Source organism: Dasypus novemcinctus, chromosome 16 (genome assembly GCF_030445035.2).
Source record: "Dasypus novemcinctus isolate mDasNov1 chromosome 16, mDasNov1.1.hap2, whole genome shotgun sequence".
Classification (NCBI taxonomy): domain Eukaryota; kingdom Metazoa; phylum Chordata; class Mammalia; order Cingulata; family Dasypodidae; genus Dasypus; species Dasypus novemcinctus.
This window is the reverse complement of record NC_080688.1, coordinates 69,366,541-69,391,610: the sequence shown is the minus strand read 5'-3', so window position 1 is coordinate 69,391,610 and position 25,070 is coordinate 69,366,541. Positions and strand designations below refer to the sequence as shown.

Here is a 25,070-nt window from a genome sequence, read left to right as displayed (position 1 = left end):
CTACAACATGCATCTTCATATGTATATCCTTCCTGAGAAGATACATGTATGTTGTTTCAATTTAATGGTAATCTGCATTCTGTATGTTTAGTCCTAGATCATTGCATATTCTGGACCTAGTCAGACTGGAATTCGAATCTTATCCCCACTACCTGTTGGCTGTTTGATTAAGACAAATCAGATTAAGCTTTCTTCATATTGCTATGAGAATAAAACAAAGGGCCCATTGATTTTCTATTGCTGCTACAACAAAGAACCACAACTTAGCAGCTGGAAACAACAGAGATGTATTATTCCATAGTCCTATAGGTTATAAGTCCAACAGGGGTCTTACAGAGCTAAAACTAAGATGGCTATGTTTTCCTTTCTCTAGGGCAATAGGGGAGAATCTGATTCCTTGCCTTTTCCAGCTTCTAGAGAATACTTATATCCCTTGGCTAATGGCCCCTTCCATCTTCCAAGCCAGCAATGAAGGAATAAGTCTTTCTTACATTGCACAGTTGTAAAGCTGATTGTTCTGCTTTCTTCTTCCACTTTTAAGATTCCTTGTGATTACATTGTGATAATCCAGGATAACATCCATATTTTAAGGTCAGCTGATTGGCCAACTTAAACCATATAGAACCTTAATTCTGCTTCACCATGGAACATAATACTGGTTCCAGAGATGAGGATGTACATCTTTGGGAGACCATTGTTCTGCCTACTCCAGAGGTATAGGAGCAGAGTACTTCACACGAGGTGTTGCATATAACACCAAATTCAATAAATCTTTAGCCAGTAGTGCTACTAATAGTAGTTGATAGAGTTGAGGCTGTCTAGTTGCAACAATATATACTTAAGTGCTGTATTACTTAGGTCTAGATATGAGTAATTTAGAACTTCCACTTTTAGAAAGAAATGCAGGCTACAATGTTCAAGTGAGGACATGGGGGAATGAAATTAAACTGGATTCAGAAGGATGAACACCTTTAGGTTAAGTGGAAAGGAAAGGATTTTCTAGCTAAGATGAAAGTGAAGGAATATATCCTGTATGACTGGTGGGTAAGAAGGCCTGGTTGATGCCTGGGTTTTGGCGTGTAGATGGGAGATCATTTGCAATGTATGAAAAGAGAATATAAAGGCTTTCCATATCAGTCTGAATAATTTGGACTTGATTCTATGTCAGTAGGAATCCTTTATAAAGTCTTCAACGGGCAAGAACCTTGTGTGCTGCCAGAAGGCTATCCCAGGCAGCCAGATGGTAGCATGACATGGATGGCTCCCACCAGATGTATTCACTAGTTTCCTACCATGAGCTGGCCTGAGCCCAGTTTCTTACCTCCAGGTTAAAAAGTAATAAAAATTAAATAAAATTCATAAGATGATTGTTCTTCATCTACTACCCTGACAGTGGATGCATATGATACCTGTTGTTAAGTCTCCACCCAAAGTTAGTTACACTCTGAAAAATTTTATAGAGTCCCTCAGTAGACCAGAAAACTATTGTATTAGTTCTCCTACATCTCCCCTCATCTCCAGCTATAAGGGATTTTCATAGTCATTTCTATCCCTCTGGAACCTGATGCCAAGATGCTCTTGCTTAGATGATGACATTCAGGATTTCACCAATAAAAGGAGTTGGTTATCATAAACATGCAGACATAACATAAAGTGAGAATGCAACCATGGACCAAAGTAGATATATTATTATTGTAGCAATGGAAGAACTTGTAATATTGACATAAAGATAGTGGTCATCAGAAGTTCTGAGGGGAGGGAGAGGGAAGAATAAGTGTAACATGGGGCATTTTGGGGGCACTGGAATTGTTCTGCATGACATAACAATGACAATTACAGGTCATTATACATTTTGTCAAAATCTATAAAATTGTAAAGTGCAAAGTGTAAACCATAGTGTGAACTATAGACCATAATTTGTAGCAATGCTTCAATATTTGTTCATCAATTGTAACATATATACCACATAAATGTAAGATGTTATTAATAGGGAAAAATGTGATAGAGGGAGGGGGTGGGTTATGTGGGAATCCCTGTGGTTTTTTTTCAAGATTTATTTTATTTATCTCTCCCCACCCCATCGTTGTTTGCACTTGTTGTGTCTATCTTCTATTTCTTTAGGAGTTACTGGGAACCGAACCAGGACCTACGATGTGGGAGGGAGGCACCTAATTACTTAAGCCACCTTCATTCCCTGCTTTGTTGTGTTTCTCATTATGTTTTTCATTTTGTGTCTCTTGTTGCATCATCTTGTCCTGTCAGCTTGCTGCACCTGCCCATCACACCAGCTTGCTGTCTTCTTTAGGAGGAACCAGGAACTAAACCACAGACTTCCCTCTGGTAGGCAGGAGCTCAATCATATGAGCCACATCTGCTTCCCAATCCCTTGTATTTTTCATGTAACTTTTCAGTAATCTAAAACTAAAACTTCTTTAAAAGTAAAGTTTAAATAAGAGCAACCCATGTTTTCCCACTAAACTGTTATAGAAGGTTGCCAGTGGGATATTTTATATTTTGCATAATTTACTTTTTTACAAATTAAAGATGTTTTATGTTAAAAGCTAATTGCCTTAAAACCTCTTTTTCTGGTATAATCTTAAATTATATATTAGTAAAGACCCTGGAGATTTGAATTTCTAATATGTTTCAATACTAATAGTTATGCTAACACAAAGAATAAAAGTACTAGTAAGAGCAGTTGAATAACTGCTGCAAAAGGGAGTGTGTTAGATGCCACAGGACCAGGATTAGGGCTAGATGAGTGAGATGAGTCATGGAAGTACAGAGTTCAGAGTTTATTTTATTTTATTGATCACAGATTTTTTGGCATTAATTTTGAGTCCTGAAAATATACTAAAATCTGATTTAAAAAATGCAAAAAATCTATAGACTAAACGTATTTTAAATAATAAAGCAAAAATCCTAAATACCGAATGGCACAGCATGTATTTTCACATTTTTATGATTTTAGGATGATTATGATTTTAAAAACGTCTGTCTTGAACCAAAAGTCAACATAATTAATGGGAAACTGTGGAGGCAGTAATTACTTTTACAATAAGAAAAAAGTAAAAATTATAAACATACATAGAATGTAATATAATGAGACTGTGTGTGATATTTCTTGTTCTGTCTATTTCCTGTATTTTTAACATATTTTAATGCTTATGTATTGCTTTCATATTAACAAATTTCATTTAAAAGAAAACAAATGTGAATTTAGATGTTTATGTATACATGTGTACATACCTACATATACATATTTATATGTTAAACCTATGTGTGTGTGTTAAAAATATTTTAAAAACTAGAATACACATTGGTCATCAATTGTTGGACTTTGCTTTTCACAAAGCTGTTTAATTTTGGATAATGCCCTGAATAATATCTTTTTCAAACATTAAGGAAATATCCAATATAATCAATAACTTTCCTTTCACAAAACATTTTTAATTTCATCTTCCATATATAAATAGTTCTTTTTGATCCTGATTGTCTTTCTAGCTTGTGAATCTCTTAGGGGTAACCAGCTAGATAAAGAAGTCCTGCATTTTATTTTCATTTTTCTAAAATTCCTTTCAAGCATCAAGAGAGTTCTTTTGGCACGATATTCTTAAATTTCTTGAACATGTTCATGCTCCACTTAACTAATATACTTTATGAGCATCCATCATTTTTCTGAACTGAAAATTTCTCATCAGGTTTTACTTCATTCCTTTGATAATTTGTTACCCCTTTAGTTCTTCCATCTGTTTTATGTCCTTATTGGAATGCACTAATTAGAATTGTAAACTTATTCCAAATGCAAAAAACATTATTAGCTTTGCTCAAAGATTTAACAAAATTATATAATAGTTTTTTGTTCAGTTTTATCATGGTGAGGTCTGGCACTTGGCTGCCCTTTTGGACTGCTACTCTGCACTGGGCTGTCAACATAGATTCAGACACCTTTTGTTTTTGTTTCCCTAGAAATAAGAGCAGAGAGAATAATCTATTTTACCAGCATAGTGTGGATTATATTTCCCCAGATACATTGCTTTATACTTCCCACGGTTGAAATTGATCTGCTATTTTGCCCATTTGCACAGTTTGCAAAAGCGTTCTTACAGGACTCATCTATTTCACCAGTTGGAACAACTTTGAGTTATCTGTAAACGTAAAGATCTGTTCACAATAACCCATCTGAAGCTACCTTAATTGTGTATACTTATTTTCTGCATGGGTTTTCTTAATAAGTCAGAATGTTGACATTTTTGACAGAGTTTAGTAAGGGCTAAATAATGGTAGAATGCTTATTTAACCTTAACTCTTAGGGTCACAGACACTTTCTCCTTTTAGAGTTTTCCTGAAATGTCAGGAGTTAGCAAGAGCTGTCAAGTACAGCTAAGCTTCAAATTTGTGACATAAGGTTTAAATGCAACTTGCTCTTCTGAGTTTGAGTAATCAAGGAGAATACATGTTAATGTGCAGATACCGCTGTAAATAATGAAAACAATGATGCTACATCTTATTGCGTATCTGCCCTATTCCAGGCACAGTGCTGCACGGAACACATTTGATTTAATCTTTGTACCAACTCTGCAAGTTAACTATCATCGTCCCTTTGTCCAAATGAGGATTAGAGAGATGGACCCTAATCCAGTAAGAAGCTCAAGTGTTAGCTGGAAGTGGTTGGAGGGGTGGAGAGTGGGTAGAAGGAAAATGTGTGGAAGGCATGCTAATGCTCCAGGCTTTCAGGGAAGATACTGATAACCAAAGTGTCCATAAAGCATTCAACTGAAAGAGCAGAAACAAGGTTCTTACCATGGAAATGGAAAAATGACTTGGGAGAAAAGAGAAAAATTCACTTGCTGACATCAATTTTCTGGGGCCAGAATTTTATTAGTATTTTATTAATATTTTTTAAATCAAAAAAGGGAAATGTCCCTCCTCTCACACTATCTTCCTGCATATATCTACATTAATGACCTAGTGTAGTCTTAATCCTAATGGTGGAACACAATATTATTTGCCCAATCCCCACTTCTATCTGGCTAACCATCCTTTAAAATCATGCATGGCCCACGCACACACATCCCCCAGCTCATTTAAAATTTCTTTTGTTTTCATGCCCTGTAAATTGGTGATAAGTGTTATTACTGAACATTTGGCAGTCAGATTAACTACTTTTTGCATGTTGGTAAGAACATATCAAGGGAAAATTGAATTATATAATTTAATCACTTGGGCTAATTATTTTCGTTGCTAGTCCTCTAAAAACACAGTGGATGGAAACTCACAAATATTACATTTATTTTTCTTAGCAGGAGGGAAGCACTGTGCTGTGATTAAAATGACATCATGTTGTTTCTTACAGGACATGTTATGGGTCTGAACTGCAAGAATATAAAATCAGTGATAGCCATTAAAAGTGGTAAAAATCACGTATTAATTGGTTTGGCAGTTTCCATAGAAATGAATACTAGTAAGTTGTAATCACCTATAGCCCAAACTGGTGTAGCTTTCCTGTTGATATTAGGAAATTTTTCGCCTAGATCACTTCTAAAGTCTCTGCCCATAGGAAAAAAAAAAATAGGTTTTAACTTTATAATTTTTGCAAATTCCACACAATAGCATTTCCCAAATGTTAGCTGTAGAGAGTCTGAGGAGTATGTACCTGTTTAACTTAATTTTAATTCAGTATTTCCCAAACTGAGGTAGCTATAGAGGGTTTTTGGTTTTGCTTTATATTACCTTGTTATTAACATTTTTGTTAGAATACCTAATAATAAGAATACATTTTGGCAATGTGGGTAAACAAGAATTCTTAACACTTATTTTTATTAGATGTCTCTCTGGATTGCATAGTTTACAAGGAACAATGCTGAGTCTTTAAATTTTCCCATTTTACTCATGCAAAAATTTAACCCAAAATATATAAGTAATTACCAAAATATTTTTATTATAATTTAGATTAAATTGTCATGTCTTAATTGCAGTGCAGTTAAAATTTAATGCATAACAGCATTTCTGAATTGTTATTATGGATAAAATGAGAAAGGGAGTTTGTAGTCTGAGAATTGTGTGCAAAGATTACACTTTGTCATAAGAAGTTGAAACACAACTTTTCTCCTTCACATACTGTAATTCAACATCCAAGATGAAATTCAAATTCAATTCTGAGAGAGAAAAAATATTCGTTTCTTAAATGCTTAAGTACATTCCAAGTAGTATGCATGATTCCGGGGATATGAAAGTGACTTAGTTAAGTATTAATAAAGGACTTAAGAATGAAATACAGAAGCACAGAGAAGAGAAAGGGAAACCTCACAAATGGACAAAGTGTTAGATCTTATGATCAAAGAGCAGTGAGCATGCACGACACAGGGCTAATTTAAGAAAACAACAAAGCACACAAAACAGCATTTGTGACCTAAAGCATTTTCACTCAGGGATCTCAATGACCTCATGCTACCTCTAAGTGGCATCCCATCTAGCCTGTTCCTATGAAAGCAGCATACCTCAATCAACACACATAGACCCGTTAAAGCATTATACCATTAGAAATCAACAATATCCCAATTTAAAAATGGGCCAAAGAAATGAATAGACATTTCTTCAAGGAAGATACATAAATGGGCAATAGTCACATGAAAAGCTGTTCAACATCATTAGTCATCAGGGAAATGCAAATCACAAAACTATAATGATACCATCTTATACCTACTAGGGTGACTATTGTGGGGAAAAACAAACTAGCAAACAGACAGACAATAAAAAGTGTTGACAATCAAATGGGAAAATCAGAACCTTCATACGCTGCTAAGGAATGCAATATGGTACCACTGCTTTGAAAAACAGTCTAGCAGTTCCTCAAATGATTAAAAATAGACCTAGTCCTTAGGTATATACTTATATATCCACACAAAAGCTTATACACATGTATCTACTGCAGCATTATTCATAATAGTCAAAAGATGGAAACAAATGTCTACCACCTGATGAACTGATAAATGAAATGTGGAATGCCCATACAATGGAATTTCATTCAGCCAAAAAAAGAATGAAGTATTGATACATGTTACAACATGAATGAACCTTAAACATATTATGCTAAATGAAAGAAGTCAGTCACAAAGACCACATATTATATAATCCCATTCACATGAAAAGTCCAGAATACGGACAAAATAGAGACAGAAAGTAGATTGGTGGTTGCTTATGGCTGGTGGATGGGAGTGAAATTAAGGGGATGATAGTTAAAACATATAGGATTTCCTTTTGAGGTGATAACTTTATTCTAAAATTAACCATGGTGCCAGTTACCTATATCTGTGATTATACTGAAAACCACTGACTTGTACCATTTAAATGGGTGAATTGTGTGGAATGTGAATTACATCTCAATAAAGCTGTTAAAAAAGGCATCAGGCCAGGTAAATTACTGCATTTTCAATACACATTCTTTGAATGACTGAATAAATAAATGAGTCAACCATTGCATGGATAGAAAATCAAACTGCTTTAATGTCATCCACCATTTAAAAATTATGTTTACAAGTTGGTATTGTTTGCCATTAAATACTGCCACCCAAGTGGTGATAGGAGCCTTGGTTTTATGGTATGAATTTCAGGACACACAGTATACTCTCGTGATTTCCTTCTCAAACATACCAGATTTATAATAAAGATGAGACTACATCTTATAATATAAAAATCTAAAATGATTATACCTAAATATAGTAAATTATAAATGAGGAAAAGTATCCTTAAAAACAAAATACTTGAAGAAATGCTATGCATTTTCTGTAATCTTTGACATTTGGCAAGTACAGCTGCTAAGTTAGCTGTCTAACTCCTGCTGCCTTTGATGAAAACACTCCTGTCTACCAGAGAGTGTGTACAACCTGCAACCAAGATAGTTCCATCCATCTGCTCCATGGGATTTAAGCCCTTCTCAATTAGAAACAGAGTGGGCATCATCATCCCCAAATCTTCAAGATCAGGAAATGAACAATGGACTAAAGTAGACTGATTATTATTCTATTATACACTTATTATTATTCTAGCAGTGGAAGAACTTTATCACTGATATAATGGCAGTGGCCACCAGAGGTTCTGAGGGGAGGAAGAGGGAAGAATAGGGGCATTTTTGGGACATTGGAATTGTCCTGCATGACGTTGCAATGATGGATACAAGCCAGTTTATATTTTGTCATAACTTACAAAATCATGCAGGACACAGTATAAACTGTAATGTAAACCACAGTCCATGGTTAGTAACAATACTTCAATATGTGTTCATCAACTGCAACAAATGTACCACACTAATGTGGGATGTTGTTGATGTAGGAAAGTTTGGAGGAAGGAGGGGATGGGGCATATGGGAATCCCCTATATTTTTAATGTAAAATTTATGTAATCTAAAGCTTCCTTAAAAATTTTTTTTAAATTAAAAAATATAAACACTCCTGTCTAATTTAGTTTGAGTCCTGTCACGAAGTCAAACCCCTTCTGGAACATTATGTAGTTCTGGAACTTCAGGACAACTTTGGCAAGAAATGCCCTATTGGTTAACTTGCCACCACTGTCAGCAGTTTTCCTCCTCCTAAGCCACAGATGGCCAATTCACCTTGCTTAGATTGTTAGGGCTAATTAAAACTACAGCCTTAGATTGCCTTTTTAATGCTCTGCATTGGTACATGGCCTTTGCCTTTCCTTCTGGGGATTCGACTTCCTCCCTCATCAGTCTGAGAAAGAAAACATTTAGATTCATAACCATCTCAAGGATAAATGCAAAACAATAAAGATTGTTTTCTCCAATGGAAGAAGGAAGCAGAAATCCAGTGCTCAGTGTATAGTAGGCCCGCAATAAATACTTGTGTAACTAGAAAACAGACCCTTCCATCTCCAACTAGTATTTCTACAACCAGGCATAACTGGCAACTGTAATACCAAATCATTTTAAACTAACAGCCTGAACTCACAGTTTTCCTTCCTCTAATACAAAAACATACTGAATATAAACATTATTTTGGACAGAACTTTTGAGTATCCTTATGGTAGCCATAATCTCAGTTGAGGAAAGAAACTAAGATACAAAGTCCACAGGAATGGGGAGAAGCAGCTAATAGATGATTCTGACATTGTTTTTCTTAATTCTGTCTTAAATTATGAACTTCTGTCCTACAATTGGGATCATAACTAATTTCAATATAATCCTTTTGGTAATTACATTGAGAAGGATAATCAATATAAACTTACCTAAGGCACTATTTTTATGGCTGTGATAATTAAATGCATACGGGTGAGGGGATTCCTGCTAATGAAGGCAATTATAGATACCCATGAAGGATAAGGACTGCTACTCAAGCAGAGATAGTGGTGCTGTAAATTCAGAACCCCATTCAAACAAAGAGGTACATATTGTAATGGAAGGATAAATATTGTCTTAATATATTTTATGATAACTTTCCAATTAATGCAAAACGCCTAGCCTAAAATCTAATGTTCATGATCCATCAGCAAGCTTATAAAGGAGGAAATTAAACACCGTAAAGGGATGTGCCACTTAATCTCCCAAAAAACAGAGGGGCCAGTTCCCTACTTGACAAATTGTACTTACTCAGAAAGTTGCAACTAATATCACATATGCTTCAATAAAAAATATAAAATTAAAGCAAATGCAAAGAAAAAAGCCACAAAATAATATCAAATTTAAATGAACATGCTCTCTTCCATTACTAGATGCATCTGGGAGTTGATGCTGTGTGAACATGTACTTGCTAGTGTATAGTAAATTGACTTTATAGAGCATATATTAGAATCGATTTTAAAAAGAAAAATTCTTCATATTTCAGGACAGTTTTACTATTGAAATTGGGGAGTATTGTTTATAATTATAGGATCTAAAATACAAATAGAGCTTTATACTTAGTAATTCCTAAATAAAGAGATGATGATGATAAAATGGAAGAAAAAATAAGACCACGGAACATCAAACTTATAATGTTCATAAAACTTATAAGTAATGTATTATGTAAATAAAGAAGTGATTTGTGATCCATTGCTTTGTAAAAGGGACATTTTTTCACATTCCTGGGAAATTCAGATGGTTAGTTCTGTCAATATGTACCAATGTAGAAAATGTATTTCTCCAGTATAGCTCATTTCTCTATAAAACTGATCAAAGAATCTTTTTAATGTTATCTTACATAGAACCAGTATTCTTTTCATGATCTATGGAAAAATACGACTTACTTGAGATCTTATAAAATATTTTAATAGACAGAAAAGTTATAGGGTATGCATATTCAATTATATTTCTTATATTAAAACTCGGATGAATCAGAGAATGAACCAAGGGTTTGAGTGACCATGATGTAGAAGATATAGCTTCTGTTTTTAAACTTCTCACAATCTAATTGGGAAGAATGCATTGGCCACAGGCTGTAAAGCACATGAAATGCTTCATAAGTTTGGATGTCACTTATTCCACAAACCAGGATTTTTTTTCTATGTTTATGGAGATAACTGCCAAAGAAATTTTGTGTATCTCCAGGACATCATTATATTGATTCTTTCACAATTCATGAGAGTTATGTAGGGGCCATTTGTTGCTATGCACATTTTATAAATGAGGAAAATTAGATGCGGAGAGAATGCATGGGAGGTTTTAACATTTAAGACATTTTTGCTTTATTTTGTTTTTCTTAATCTTTGCAATTAGGCTTCAGGCTTCACACAAGGACTGGTAGAGCATTTTATATTTCTTTATTTCCCAGAGCACCCAAAGCTCTGCCTTGCACATGGTACTCTAGAATCATTCTCTCCCAATTTTCACTCCCAAGCAGCTACTACATCCTATAAGGAAGTAACTCTTTTACTAATGAAAGAACAACTCTTTCCCAATGAAGTCTCCACCTACATTCTCTGCATCTGTATAGACAGTGCATAGCACTTGTCCAAGGTCAGGTACTGTCATTGGTTAAAGATCAGACACTTTACATATGCATTTCAGCATTGATTCAGACCATGAATCAATCGAGACCATAGGCAGTGGCAAATCACCTGAATGTTTATTGAGGATATAAAGAGGTATAGGATTGAGAGTGGGATTGGGTAGAGGGAGGAAAAAATGGATCCCAAAAGCTGGTTAACTTTTAATTTCAGAGGACATTTTGAAAATAAGAATGGCCAGAATGCCATAATTTAGTTCTTAAAAAAAAAGAAGAAAAAAGTTCTAGAAGAAAATAACCATGGCACTAATGATTTAAATAAAATACAAGCTGGCAACAGTATTCAGAGACTGCAGATGCATCCTGCTGTTCAGGACCTCTGCTGCCCATGCTGTTTTAGGCCTTTTCTTCTAAGAGAGCAGATATCCTCCACTTTTCATATCTTCATGGAGTCCATGTATACCTCTATGATGGTTAGGCTCATGTGTCAAATCTACAGGTAAGTGTGCCCGGTAATTTGGTCAAGCAAGCACTGGGCTAATTGTACTACAAGGATAATTATGGGCTTTAGTCATCATCTAGTTTACTAGATGCATCTAGTTTACTTCATAGATGGCCGATTACATCCATATCAACTAGGGAGATTGCCATCAGCAATGGCTTTATCCAATCAGGGGAATGCCTTAAAAGGGGAAGTGATTTAGGCATTCAGAAAGAATTTCCCAGCTTGTCTTTGGACAGCCAACATCTCCCAGAACTCTTCAAGAACCTTCACTGGACTTTTATTGGAGCCCCTGGTTTGCAGCTTGCCTGCAGAACCTGGACTTGTGTACCCCCACAGGCACAAGAGAGACTCTTACAAAATCTCTTACTATTGACAGATATCTTCTGTTAATTCAGTTTCCCTAGAGAACCCTGACTAATACAGCTTGGTCCTGAGAGTGGTTCTTGAGGAACAGAGTCTGAAACATGGGAAGCCTAAGATGGTTCTGAGAGTTTTGCGATTGATTCTCTAATTGGACTCAAGGGTACTAATGACTCCTTTCCAATAATGAAGAGGTCATTAACAGTCCATGTCAAGAGTTGGCAATGAGATACACAAAATATCTTCACTGGATTCCCCTACTTCCACCCTTATAAGAAGCAAGGATCTGAGTGAGAGTGTTTTCAACACCTTAAAGTTTTGTGGAGTCAAAAGGTATAATGGTGTTGGCTGGCTCCTCCTAGACACGCTAGATACATTTACAAAAAAAAGAGATAAGCTAAAGGCTTCAAATTGGCAACTTAAACATTCCATGAATGATGTAAAAGATTCTACATGTGCTCTGAAAGAAAATCTTGTCTCCTGCAGCCACAGGCTTGAATTATCTGGGAACCAAATTCAGACTCTTATTGTAAGAGTAGCAGAGTTATAAAGGAAACTAAAATCTCAACCCAGCAAGGTTACTGTGATTAAAATGAAGGTATTGATTGGAAAGGAGTGGAACCCAGAGGATTGGGATGGAGACATATGGGATGGTGATAATATTGGTGGGGACATCGGAACCCTAAATTCTGTTGAGACTTTACCAGATAAACCTGTGATGCCCTGTCCTGTGGAGACCACACCTTTTCAACTTTGTATCACCCAGTCTCCAGCCTGCCCCAAGGAGTCTGGACCTCCTTCCAGCCCTGAGGTAGGTACTGCCAAACTTCAGCATGCACTGCCCAACCTCCAGTCTGCCATGAGGAATCTCCAATTCAACCCCTACCTGAAGAGATTAATCCTGTTTCCCAGAAGAAAATGCAAAGTAAGGCCCTGAGGTTAGTAGCTTGCAAGATATTTCTAATCCTTCTCCTCATCCACGCCTACCTCCTCTCCTCTCTTGGAGACCTATTACTAGACTAAAATCAGAACAAGCCTCCAAGGTTGAAATACATAGTGTGATCCATGAGGAAGTATGCTATACTCTGAAAGAAATGCATGAATTTTCCAGCCTATATAGACAGAAATCAGGGGAATAAGTGTAAGAATGGTTACTAAGGGTATGGGGTAACAGTCAAAGGAATATAAAATTGGATCACACTGAATTTATTGATACAGGCCCACTAAGCAGAAATTCTCAATTCAACACTGTAGCTTGAAGGGTTATAAAGGGCTCTAACAGTTTGTGTGGGTGGCTGACTGAAACATGGACCAACAGATGGCCTAATAGGTCTGAGGTTGAGATGCCCAATTTACCCTGGTTGAAGAAGGAATTCAAGGGCTTAGAGAAAATGGAATGCTAAAATGGATTTACCATTTGGGATTTGCCTATGCACCCCAGGAATATCCAGAGGACACACCTTTAACCAGGACTGTGAGGAATAAATTTGTAAGACTAACTCCATCTTCCCTGAAGAGCTCTGTGGTTGCTCTTCTCTGTAGTCCAGCTATTAGTGTAGAGAGGGGCTATAATGGAATTAGAATCCTTAACCATTATGGGGATGATTGGATCTTGGTCTAGTAAAAGTCAAGTATGGGTAATTAATCAATAAAGACAAGGTAGGCATGGCTACTGCAATGAAAATCAGATTCAAAGCAGCACTTAAAATAGTCTGACTTGCATAGAAGCATTATGTTGTTGGCTAATATGACATGGGGTACCTAGAAGTGAAATAGATGAACAGTCCACTAAATTTCTTCTGGATCTCTATAGGCAGAAGACTTCTAGGTTGAGTGAACAAAAACCTATCTCAAATTACAGATACAGAGAACCACAGCCCCTTATTCAGTTCCCAGGCTTGAGACAGTTTCCAGACCCAGACCCTCTTGAATGAGAAGACAGTCAGGTCCACTTAGGGAAGGATACTGTTAAACTGCCAAAAATGTATCCTGTTTATCTTCCTCCCACCTTTCCCCAAGGAGACCTATGGCCTTTTACCAGAGTAACTGTGCATTGGAGAAAAGGAAATGATCAGACATTTTGGGGATCATTAGATACTGGCTCAGAAGTGACATTAATTCCAGGAGACCCAAAATATCACTGTGGTCTACCAGTCAGAGAAGGGGATGATGGAGGTCAGGAGATTGATGGAGTTTTAGCTCAAGCCCATTTCACAGTGGGTCTGTTGGGTCCCTGGACTCATTCTGTTGTTATTTCCCTAGTTCCAGAATGCATAATTGGAATAGACATACTCAGTAACTGGCAGAATCCCCATATTGGATCCCTGACTTATGGAGTGAGGGCCTTTATGGTTGGAAAGGTCAAGTGGAAGTCACAAGAACTTCCCCTACCTAGCAAAATAGTAAATCAAAATCAATACCATATTCATGGAGGGATTGCAGAGATTAGTGCCACCATCAGGGATTTGAAGAATGCAGGGGTGGTGATTCATAACACATCCCCTTTCAACTTTTCTATGTGGCCTGCGCAGAAAACAGATGAATCTTGGAGGGTAACAGTAGGTTATTATAAATTTAACAAGGTGGTGACTCCAATTGCAGCTGCTGTCCCAGTTGTGGTATCATTGCTTGTGCAAATCAATATATCCTCTGGTAACTGATATGCAGTTGTTGAGCTGGAAAATGCTTTATTCTTAATTGCCATTAGTAAGGGCCGTAGAAACAGTTTGCTTTCAGCTGGCAAGGCCAGCAGTATACCTTCACTGTCTTGCCTCAGGGGTATAACAACTCCCCAGCCCTATGTCATAATATTATCGGCAGGAAACTTGACCATCTCTCCCTTCCACCAGACATCATACTGATCCATTACATTGATCATATCATGCTGATTGGCTCTAGTAATAAAGAAGTAGCAAAGACTCTAGACTTATTGGTAAGGTGTTTCCATGAGAGATAATGGATGATAAATCCAACAAAAATACAGGGGCCTTGCACCTAGGTGAAATTTCTAGGTGTCCAGTGTTGTGGGGCATGCTGAGATAGTGGCATGGGGCATGTCAAGATATCCCTTCTCAAGTGAAAGATAAGCTGTTGCATCTGGCTCCTCCTACAACCCTTTTCTGGGACACCCCTGAAGGACAGTGGTGAAGGCAAATTACCCTGGTGGGCAGAACTTCGAGCAGTGCACCTGGTTGTTCATTTTGCTTGGAAGAAGAAATAGCCAGAAGCGGAGGTGGTTACGGAGTTGGAAGGACCAGGATTCATGGTCCAGGAATCAAGGGGTAAAAATGGGAGGGGCAAGACTCACTATTATCCCTACTGACCCACTAGGACAATTTTTGCTTCCTGTCCCTGTAACCTTGAGCTCTGCTGGTCTACAGGTCTTAGTCCCAAAAGGACAAGTGCTGCCGCTAGGGAGCACAGGAATGATTCCTTTGAACTGGAAGTTAAGAATGCCACCTGACCACTTTGGATTCCTCTTACCTCTCAATCAACAGGCAAAGAAGGGAATTACTGTACTAGCTGGGTGATTGATTCTAACTATCAGGGGGAAAGAGGATTGCATCTACAAAAAGAGGGTAAAGAAGAGTTTGCCTGGAATACAGGAGATCCTCTAGATCTTGTACTGCCAAGCCCTGTGATTAAAGTCAATGGAAACCTGTAACTTCCCAAACCAAGCAGATCTAACAATGGCACAGAATCTTCAGGAATGAAAGTTTGGGTCCACACCACCAGGCAAAGAATCATGGCCAGCTGAAGTGCTTGCTGATGACAATGGGAACATGGAATGGATAGTGGGAAAAGGTAGCAATAAATATGAACTTTGACCACGTGCCCAGTTAGAGAAACAAGGACTGTAATAGTCATGAATCTTTCTTCCTTGTTTTGTTATGAGTATGATTGTATATGTACACAAAACGAATTTCTTTGTTTTCTTCTTCAACCTTTTCCCTTATCATATGACATGTTGTATTAGTTTCATGTCATAATATTTAAGGATGTCAAGTTTAAGAGTGAATATTACCAAAGGACTTACATCCTATTCTGTAGGGAATTAATGAGTTTCCTATTTTATGCAAAAGAGTTGAAACTTGTTAGGTGGAATTATACATATGTGCATGCCTATTATTTTTTTTACTTAGAGACTAAGTACGGTTTAAGGTAATATGTATGGTTGCCAAGTTGACAAGGGATGGATTGTGATGGTTAAGGTAATATGTCAACTCAGCCAGGTAATTGTGCCCAGTTCTTTGGTCAAGGAAGCACTGGGTTAATTGTAATACAAGGACATTTATGGACTTTAGTCATCAGTGAATTTACTGCATAGATGGCTGATTACCTCCACATCAACCTGGGAGATTGCTGTCAGCAATGAATGACGCTTTATCCAATCAGTTGAATGCCTTAAAAGGGACGTGATTTCAGCATTCAGAGAGCATTTCCCAGCTTGTCTTTGGACAACCAACGCCTGCTGGAAATTCATCAAGGACCTTCATTGGACTTTCATTGGAGCCCCTGGTTTACAGATTGCCTGAGGAACCTGGACTTGTGCATTCCCACAGTCACATGAGAGATTTATAAACTCTCATACTATTTACAGATATCTCCTGTTGATTCTGTTTCCCTAGAGAACTCTGACTAATACACATGCAATATGTAAAAATCTAACTCAGAAGGAATTTGGGCAATTGACTGTATGAACTGGTAAACGACATTACCATCTCACTGAAGCCTGGATTCAAACCTTTTTTACCCTTCACAGAGCCTAGTGCAGCACATGAACCAAAAAGATACTCCCTAATACTTTATTGCTTGCTATTCTAGTTCTAAACATCATTACAAATGGTTATTATTAAGAACACATCTGTAGACTTATTTATATTTTATCTATATTAAACAATCTTGTCTAACGTAACCAAACCAAACCAAGAGATTTAAAAGATTATGGAACTTTCAGTTTTCACTTTAGAAAAAGACAATGTAAAATGCTAGGTTCAAATTATATTTAATGTATATTAACACTTTGAAATTGTCAAGGAAAGCAACATTTCTCTTTATCTTGGTGTACAAAAATTACATTCCACTCAAAAGTGTTTTGTTTCTTGTAGGCTCTTATTCAAAGCCAGTGTAAATACAAGAAAGGGCCAAGAATTAAAAGGTGAAACAAGAGTCTGATAAAATGCATTATTAAAGTCTTATAAGCAAATTCTTGAATTTCTTGTGAGGTTTTATCTTATAAAGAATTTAAATATGCTTAGAATCTCAAAATTGATGAAAAATAAATATGACTAATACTGATAATGATATTCTTTCCCCTTTATCTGATATCCTTTCATTTTAAAAAAGAAATGAATTATATTTTCCATATAAACTATTCCTACAAGATGAGTTGAATCTTATATCAGAGTTTAAGACAATATCAAAGACTTTATTATATGAATTAGAAAAAAAAAAAGAACATAGACCCTGAGGAAGAAATGGAAGAAGTTGCCTTGCCAATGTGCATACAGGGCAAATAACACTTATTGCAGTGATGGAAGGCAAAACATCAAAAACAAAGCTTTTTCATTTTTTAATTTTTTGATACCCGAATTTATTTTTACTTTAATTTTTCTAAATTAGTATGTATTCTATATCTAACCTCTAAACCCATCATTATATCCCATTTTACTATTAATGGAAACTGGCAATATATTGGGCTTCATTTTCAGGGAGGTTTTGAACCACAGAGGGGTTCGATGGTAGTGGGGGAGGAATACTGGTGTGGGGTGTTATTGGTGGGGGATGCATGGTTGGAAGGGAGTTCCCCAGGGCATATGTAAGGGGTGCATAAAAATGTTTGGATATTTTCATAATGGTTACAGTTGGGAAAGATGGCTGGGGGGGTGCTGAGTTCCTGGCCGGGGGAGCTCTGTTGCATTCCCCGATGGAACAGCAACAATCCTCTGAGTGCAATGGCTAAGACCAATAAGGAAGAATGGTCCAACAATGAGCCCTTAATGCTAATGACTATGCTTGTGGGCCTGTGTGTCTGAAATAAGAACTAGGCCTAGAGCTGCAGGGTGCCTAAGAGTTACATCCTGAGAGCTTCCATGTTGCTCAAATGTGGCCAGTCTCGAAGGCAAACTCAGCATGTAAATTCCCCCCAGCATGGGACATGACTCCCAGGGATGAGCCTCCCTGGCACTGAGGGATTACTGCCAAGCACCAGCTGATGATGTGGCTGGAGAACAACCTTGAATAAAAGGGTCAACTCAGACCAGCAGAATATCTCAGCCTACATGTAATATCAGGAGTTAAAACATGTTTTTTGACCCTGAATAAAAGGGGGAAATGGAAAGGACAAATGAGTTTATATGGCTATGAGTCTCCAAAAAAAGAGCCAGGAGGTCATCAGTGGGGTCGCCCTTATGCACACCTCAGCAGAGCCACAGAGACAGCTTAAAGTAGATACAAGCCCAGGTATTGGTTATTCTGAGGGCTACAGAGACCCACAGTTTCTATAATTATGGCAGATGGACTTCAGTGCAATGTCAGTGGGCCCTACTTTGGAGTTTGTGGTCCTGAGTGTGATGGAGCTGGACTCAGATGTGATCTTTGTCCACAAGCCTCCCCTGTCACTTTTACCAGACCTGTGGTTGGCACTGGGGTTTAGTGTATACTCAGGGGACCTGAATGTCTGGACTGTCCATGGATAGCCAGGCCCTGAGCCTCAACAGACTTGCAACTCCTACCCTCTGGTTTATTGGACTTACCCCAGCCAGCTAACAGGGAGCCACCACACCAGGGAGCCAAGAGTGCCTACAACTGCAAACAGGAGAATTGCATCCATCATCCAAGTGGAGTCAAGGCACCCTCTCAATAGAGAGGTGGAGTGGACATAGCCATCCCAGCGAACACAGAATGAAAGAATAGAGTATGGATTAGACTGGACTTACTGATACTCTATTCTGGAACTAATGTGATTAGTAGTAGAAGTAAAGGTAACACTGAGATGGAGAAAATGGACATGTTAGCTGCTGAGGGTGGGAATGGGAAGAAGAGATGTGATGTGGGGGAATTTTCAGGACTTGGAGTTGTCCTGGGTGGTACTGCAGGGACAGTTACTGGACATTATATGTCCTCCCATGGCCCACTGGGTGGACTGGGGGAGAGTGTAAACTGTAATGTGGACCATTGACCATGTGGTGCAGCAGTACTCAGAGATGTATTCACCAAGTGCAATGAATGTCCCATTATGATGGAGGAGGTTATGGTTATGGGAGGTGTGGGGTGAGGGGGGTGGGGGGTATATGCGAACCTCATATTTTTTTAATGCAACATTAAAAATAAATTAATTTTAAAAAAAGACTTTATTACACAAACATCCATTTTTAGAACATGGCCAGAACAATTAAACAACATTCCAAACACTTCCTGAATTAAATCATGCCTTCTACAATCATACAAGCTATGTGGGAGACCTTTATCATGTCTACCTATATACCAACATGAACACTTAAGAAAACAAAACACCAAAACCTATAGTTTTAAAAAATTAACAATGCTTCTAATTTATATACTCAGCATGTAAACTATATCCAGATTGTTGGAGGTAGTGTGGCTAATTTAGAATAAAAATATAAGTCTAATGGAAACAAAGTCAGTACTCATAAAGAAAAAACCTTGATTCCATATACAAAATGTAAAAATAAAACAATTGATAATATATGCAACATAGTTACAGTTACTTTTCTTCCTATGGGAAAAGTTCCTACAAATCAATAAAATAAAGATGAATGTTTCAATAAAAGTTTAAAGGTCAGAGAAGATGCATGGTCACCACTCAAAATATGAAATGTAGATGGCCAGTAAAACTATGAAAGAAATTCTAATTTCCCAGGGATGCAAATTGGAACAGAAATTTTCTACTTTACAAACTTGCAAGGTAGGCAAATATGGGGGCAGAATACATTATTTTGGAGAAGGGCAAATCATTGCACTTTGCTGTGACGGTCAGGGTACAAACACTTCTGAGATACTTTTCCTTTGGATATAAGTAAATAAATGACAAAGACACATAAAGTAATCATCTTTGTGTTTATTTTAATAAAATTTGGAAGCACCCTAATAGTTAACAATCAGGAACACACTCACATGCACAAGACACAGAGGAAGATGCAATGATTCATCTTTAAGCGCAAAAAAAGTTACAATATAGCATATATATCATTTATATGGAGAAAATGAACGTGTGTGTATGTTTTGCAAAGTCCATTTCATTGGGTTATGTGTGATCCTTATTTTCTCCTCAATATTTTTCTGAATGTTCTCATTTTTTTTCGTTCTTTTTAAAATCATGAACATGTCTCACTTTTTTAGAGCTTCATTTGTTTTTCTGATTATACAAATTGTACACTTCTTTTTAAAAATATAATAAGCTACAGTTAAGGAATAAGCAGTATCCAATATGAATCCTTTTGCCTTCCTCCTCACCCGGGGATTATCAGTATGACCAGTTGTTTTAACCTCTTATTCAAAGAACGGCTTTTTAAAAATTTTCCTTTCTTCTATGTCTCTTAACAACCTTTTGCCACCTCAAAATCATTACAGTATTTTCACGTATTTGCTTTAGTATTAATGACCACATAGCTAGTTATTAACTGAACTGAAATTTCAGAGTCATCTCACTTGCATCACACAAACCTCCCACGTTTTTTATTCTTTTTTCAAAAAACAGGAGATAATGTAGGCAGGCAGCAGAGCGTCTTTCATCAGACTGCCTGGATTAGAATCCTGGATCCTGCCTTTGCCAGCAGCGTTTTCTCGGGAAAGTTAGCTATGTTTCCGTGCTTAAATATCTTCATTTGTAAATGGGGCATAACAGTAAGTACTAATGTTGGGGGTGGTTATGGCAAGTGCTGCTTCCTCAACACTGACGCTTCCTTCCATGGGGAGGGGGCTCCTCCCGGTAACCCCTTCCCACTACTAGCTCTTCCCTGGGGGAAGGGCACATGAAGGACACAGATGACTTAATCAAATCATAAGTGGAAAGGAGTCCCTTTCCCCTACCTTCCTCTTGGGAGCATTTCTGACCGAAGAGAGCACATGCCCCCAATCACTGGCAGCCATCAGGCAATGGGAAGAGCCCTATGCCTGGGAGAAGTTCTGCCAGGATTCCTGAGGCCAGGGCCCAGGCAGGCACAGCTCTCTCCTGCCCATACGAACCACATCCTCAATGGCAGCTTCCTTTTCAGAAAGGTGATGTCTGGGACCATCCTACACCATCTCTTTTTCTTATTTCTCCATTTGTACAGAATGAGAAAGGCAAGAGTAACACTATTTAATGGGCCTCAACTGCATATCCCCCACTAAAGACACTGAGATTACTAAAGGTCACAATTATATCCAGTAAATGTTTATACACACACACATAATAAGAATTAGATTGCATATCTATTGTAGTATTCTATATTACTTTACATTACTTTATATATCAATATTACTATATAGACATCAATTCTTCTTAATTTAAGCAAAAAATCTAGCCAAGTTCTAATAGAAACAATGGAACAGAGACCTACCACCTATTATAAAGGAGAATCAAGGCAGCATCCCATTGTCGTAGATCTACAAACCTATATGTCGGCATATATGTTTCAAGGAAGTTAAGCTATAAAAATTGTCTCAGAGGGATAGGAATGCAAAGTGTACAGTGGTAGAAATGACTAACTTTTTTCTTATGCATTTTTGGATAGTTTTACATGATCAAACAGATATGATTATTTTGCAGTAATATAAACAATCCATAAAGAAAAAAGAGTTTCAATATGTGTGTGTATGTAGGTATGTCTATACACATATATCTTGCCTGATATACTTTGTTTAAACCCAGAAATCAGTATTTATACACATTTGGGTAAGATATCAATGGAGCAGTTTATGTCAAAATATTATTCATTAATTTGATATAAAATTTGACCTCATGTATTTGCAAGTAAACATTGACTTATGTTCAGTATAAACTATAGCTTATACTATAAGCATATTTGCTTTATGACCATTAATGCACATTAAAAGATCATTTCTATGATACCCATTCTGTGTTACTATACTTGGATATTACAAATGAGAATGTTTTCTATTTTCTTTTGTTTTCAAAAATCTTCCATGTAAAATACAAGTAAATTAAATTGTTACCATTTTAAGGGCAGCTAATATTTTTCTTAGAATAATGCTACCCCTGAAACCAAAGAATTAAAGTCTTTTGCCTAGTCTTAGTTTAATGTTTATGGTTTGATAAAAACAAACAACTCCATTGCCTAACCCATCATGTACATAATTACTCTGTCTGTAGATGAAAGTGTTTTCTGAATAAACTTTAAAGCCAAAAAGCAAAATGGATAGCATAATAACATTATGATATAGCTTAGCAGATACAGTCAGCATACCATACCTTTTCATTTCTACTGAATAACTTTTAAACAGCCTGTGATTTTTACTGGATTCTTTAAAAGGCAAAAAGATTTATTCCAGAGGAAAAATCCAAAAACCAGTAACTATTTTCTGTTGTTGTTACAGGAAAATCTATTGAAATTTAAATGTCAAGATACTTTATCCAATCTACATGACTTAAATGGAACTGGATAAAAGAAGCCTGGTGCTACATGACAAAATATGGGCTTGTTTGAGTTCCTACCATATACAAGAATTATTAATTTGCATTGACACTGGTGACCCTGGCTTTCTTGAATAATATAAGCCTTAGATTTCTCTAAATTATTATAGAGTCTTGCTATGAAATTTTTCCTTAGATGTATTTAACTTTAATGGTTCATTCCAGCAAAGCACCTATAGTATTTCCATATTAACAAAACACTCTTACCAACACAATCAAACTTAATGTCAGAGTCACTGTCATCACAAATGTCATCTGCCTTTTTCACTGAAGTGCATAATTTTCATAGATTCTCTCTTTTTTTTCTGCATTATTTTCCTGGGGTGTGATAATTTGAAATCTCTCATTTGGTATTCAAGAAGTAATAATTTTTGATACATTTCAATTGTATCACTGGAATAATTCAACTAAAGAGGGATATATATGGACTTTAATTCAATGAGCAAGCATTCAAACACTGCATTTAACTCCTGTGCAAAGAATTAAAGAAGAGCAAGGACATGTGTAGAATACTGGCACTTTATAATTTCGTACTAATAAATATAGTAAGTAATTCAATGACAAGCATTTAAAGTATCACTGTGATGTATTTTGAAAGGTATAATGTAAACACATGTTGAACGATTAACTTACCCAAGACTGTGAGCTCTGCCGAAGCACTAATATTCTCATTTTTATATGTGACAACACAGGTGTAAGTTCCACTGTCATCATCTGTCACATTGGAGATAAGCAAGTTGCTTCCACCCAATAAAGAATACTTTTTGGACCTGCAATACATAAGGCATATGAAATTAGAGAGTCGATTAACACATGTGCATACCAAGCAAAGTACTCAAGAGTTTAAATGAACTCCACAAAGGAATCTTAAACTTATAGCTCAAATTATAAAATTGGAAACAAATCCTATGCCATAGGGGCTTGAAAATATTGCATTTATTGATCAGAACTTTAGCATAAACTTCCTTTTGGAAGGCTATGTACAGTGATCAAAGAAATGAAGTTGATTAACTTGGGACTTTGATGCTGAAGAGAAATTTACAGATACTTTAGTCCAGGGGTTCTTAACTTTTTGTGTTCCACAGACCCCTTTGCCAGTCAGGTGAAAACCATAGACCCCTTCTAAGAATGTAGTGGCCAATAGTTTTATACCACTCAACTAGCATCAGGTCCAACAACTACTGTAATTTCAAAATATGAATGAGCATTAGTGATTTTTCAAGAGATAAAACTCTAATGTAATATGAAATGAATACTACTGTAATTTATTGTGTACATTCATAAGTGAAGGACATGCTAGAATTCAGTTAAAAGTAAAAGAAAATAAAGATGATAAGTTGATTTTTTCTCAATTCAAGCTCACAGACTTCCTGAAATCTTTCCACACACCCCTTGGGTGTCCATGAACCACTGGTTAAGAACTCCTGCTCTATCCAATCCTTTCATTTTATATTTGAAGTCCTCTAGATCCAGAGAAGGGGTTGCCCCCAGTGCACAAAGCCTGCCATCAAAATGAGTAGTCTTTGTACAGTCACATATCATACTAAACCAAAAATGCCTGGCTACACCCAAAGACGACATCTTGACATGCTAGAACTGCAACCAGATTTCTTGTATGCTTTAATAGTCTCAAAAGTATTGATACCATGCCATGTATATATAATCATATAAGATGGATGAAATATAAGGATTAACTTATGATCTTGGACCTATCTCATCATAAGAAATAAAGGTGTTAAGAAGCTGTACACCAGTGCTCAGAATCAACAAAATTAGTTTCTAAAGTAAGATCTATTTTATCAAAATGTACAAAAGTAAGTATTCCATTCACTTAAGGGGCTAATATCTAACAATGACTCTCCCTGTAATTTACAGTCAGCCAGGTTTTCCTTCTGCCTTATCGTAAATATTTGTTATAGCTAGAGAGTGAGAGAAATAATTTGAGCTAAAAAAAAAATGCACAGATCCGATAATGACATGCTACCTATTCGAATTCAGGGAATCTTGGTTTTTAAAATATGTCACTATCTATACCACACCCTTGGGATGAGGTCCTCCAAAGCCTCTTTGCTGAAGACTCTTTGGGCAGAACCACCTCAAAGGCAACCCCAGCTTTCTAAACTCCCTTTCAGAATCAGGCTCCTGGATTTTGACATTTCTTCCACTCATCCCAGTCACTAAATGCCTTTCATATCCTGTGTGATGCCAACACATGTGAAAAATATATAATTATTCTTAAAATATCTAGTATTTCTGGGTACCCAGATCAAATTAGAAAAAATATAAACAACTGCATATATGTCATGAACATCCTAAATTTATACCTGAGTTGGATGACTTCTTTTTCTCTTAACCAGGCAAAACTTGGGGGAGGATAGCCAGAAACACAACACTCCAGGACAGCATCTTTTCCTTCAATGGCTACTACATTGGATGGTCTTTGCAGAAAATACAGCTGCCTATGCAGTCCTGGATCTATGAAAAGAAAACAAAGGATCATACCCTTCATGAAAAACGTTGCAACAATAAATTTTGTAGCTTGAATCATTTTTTTCTTATCAGATACTATGATATAGAAGATGGAAAGAAAACTGGAGAGATGCAAATAAAA

The 25,070-nt window shown here is 36.7% G+C and overlaps 1 protein-coding gene across 6 annotated transcripts in view; it reads right to left on the bottom strand.

The window, feature by feature from the left end:
* Nucleotides 1-25,070, bottom strand: part of DCC (DCC netrin 1 receptor) — a 1,130,593-nt gene that overhangs the window by 560,519 nt on the left and 545,004 nt on the right. For all 6 annotated transcript variants that reach the window (XM_058277746.1, XM_058277743.2, XM_058277744.2 and 3 more), the window contains exons 4-5: nucleotides 24,784-24,934; nucleotides 23,093-23,229 (exon numbers count right to left, since the gene is read on the bottom strand). In XM_058277746.1, the coding sequence (XP_058133729.1) occupies nucleotides 23,093-23,229; nucleotides 24,784-24,934 (288 nt within the window). The remainder of the gene's footprint in view (nucleotides 1-23,092; nucleotides 23,230-24,783; nucleotides 24,935-25,070) is intronic.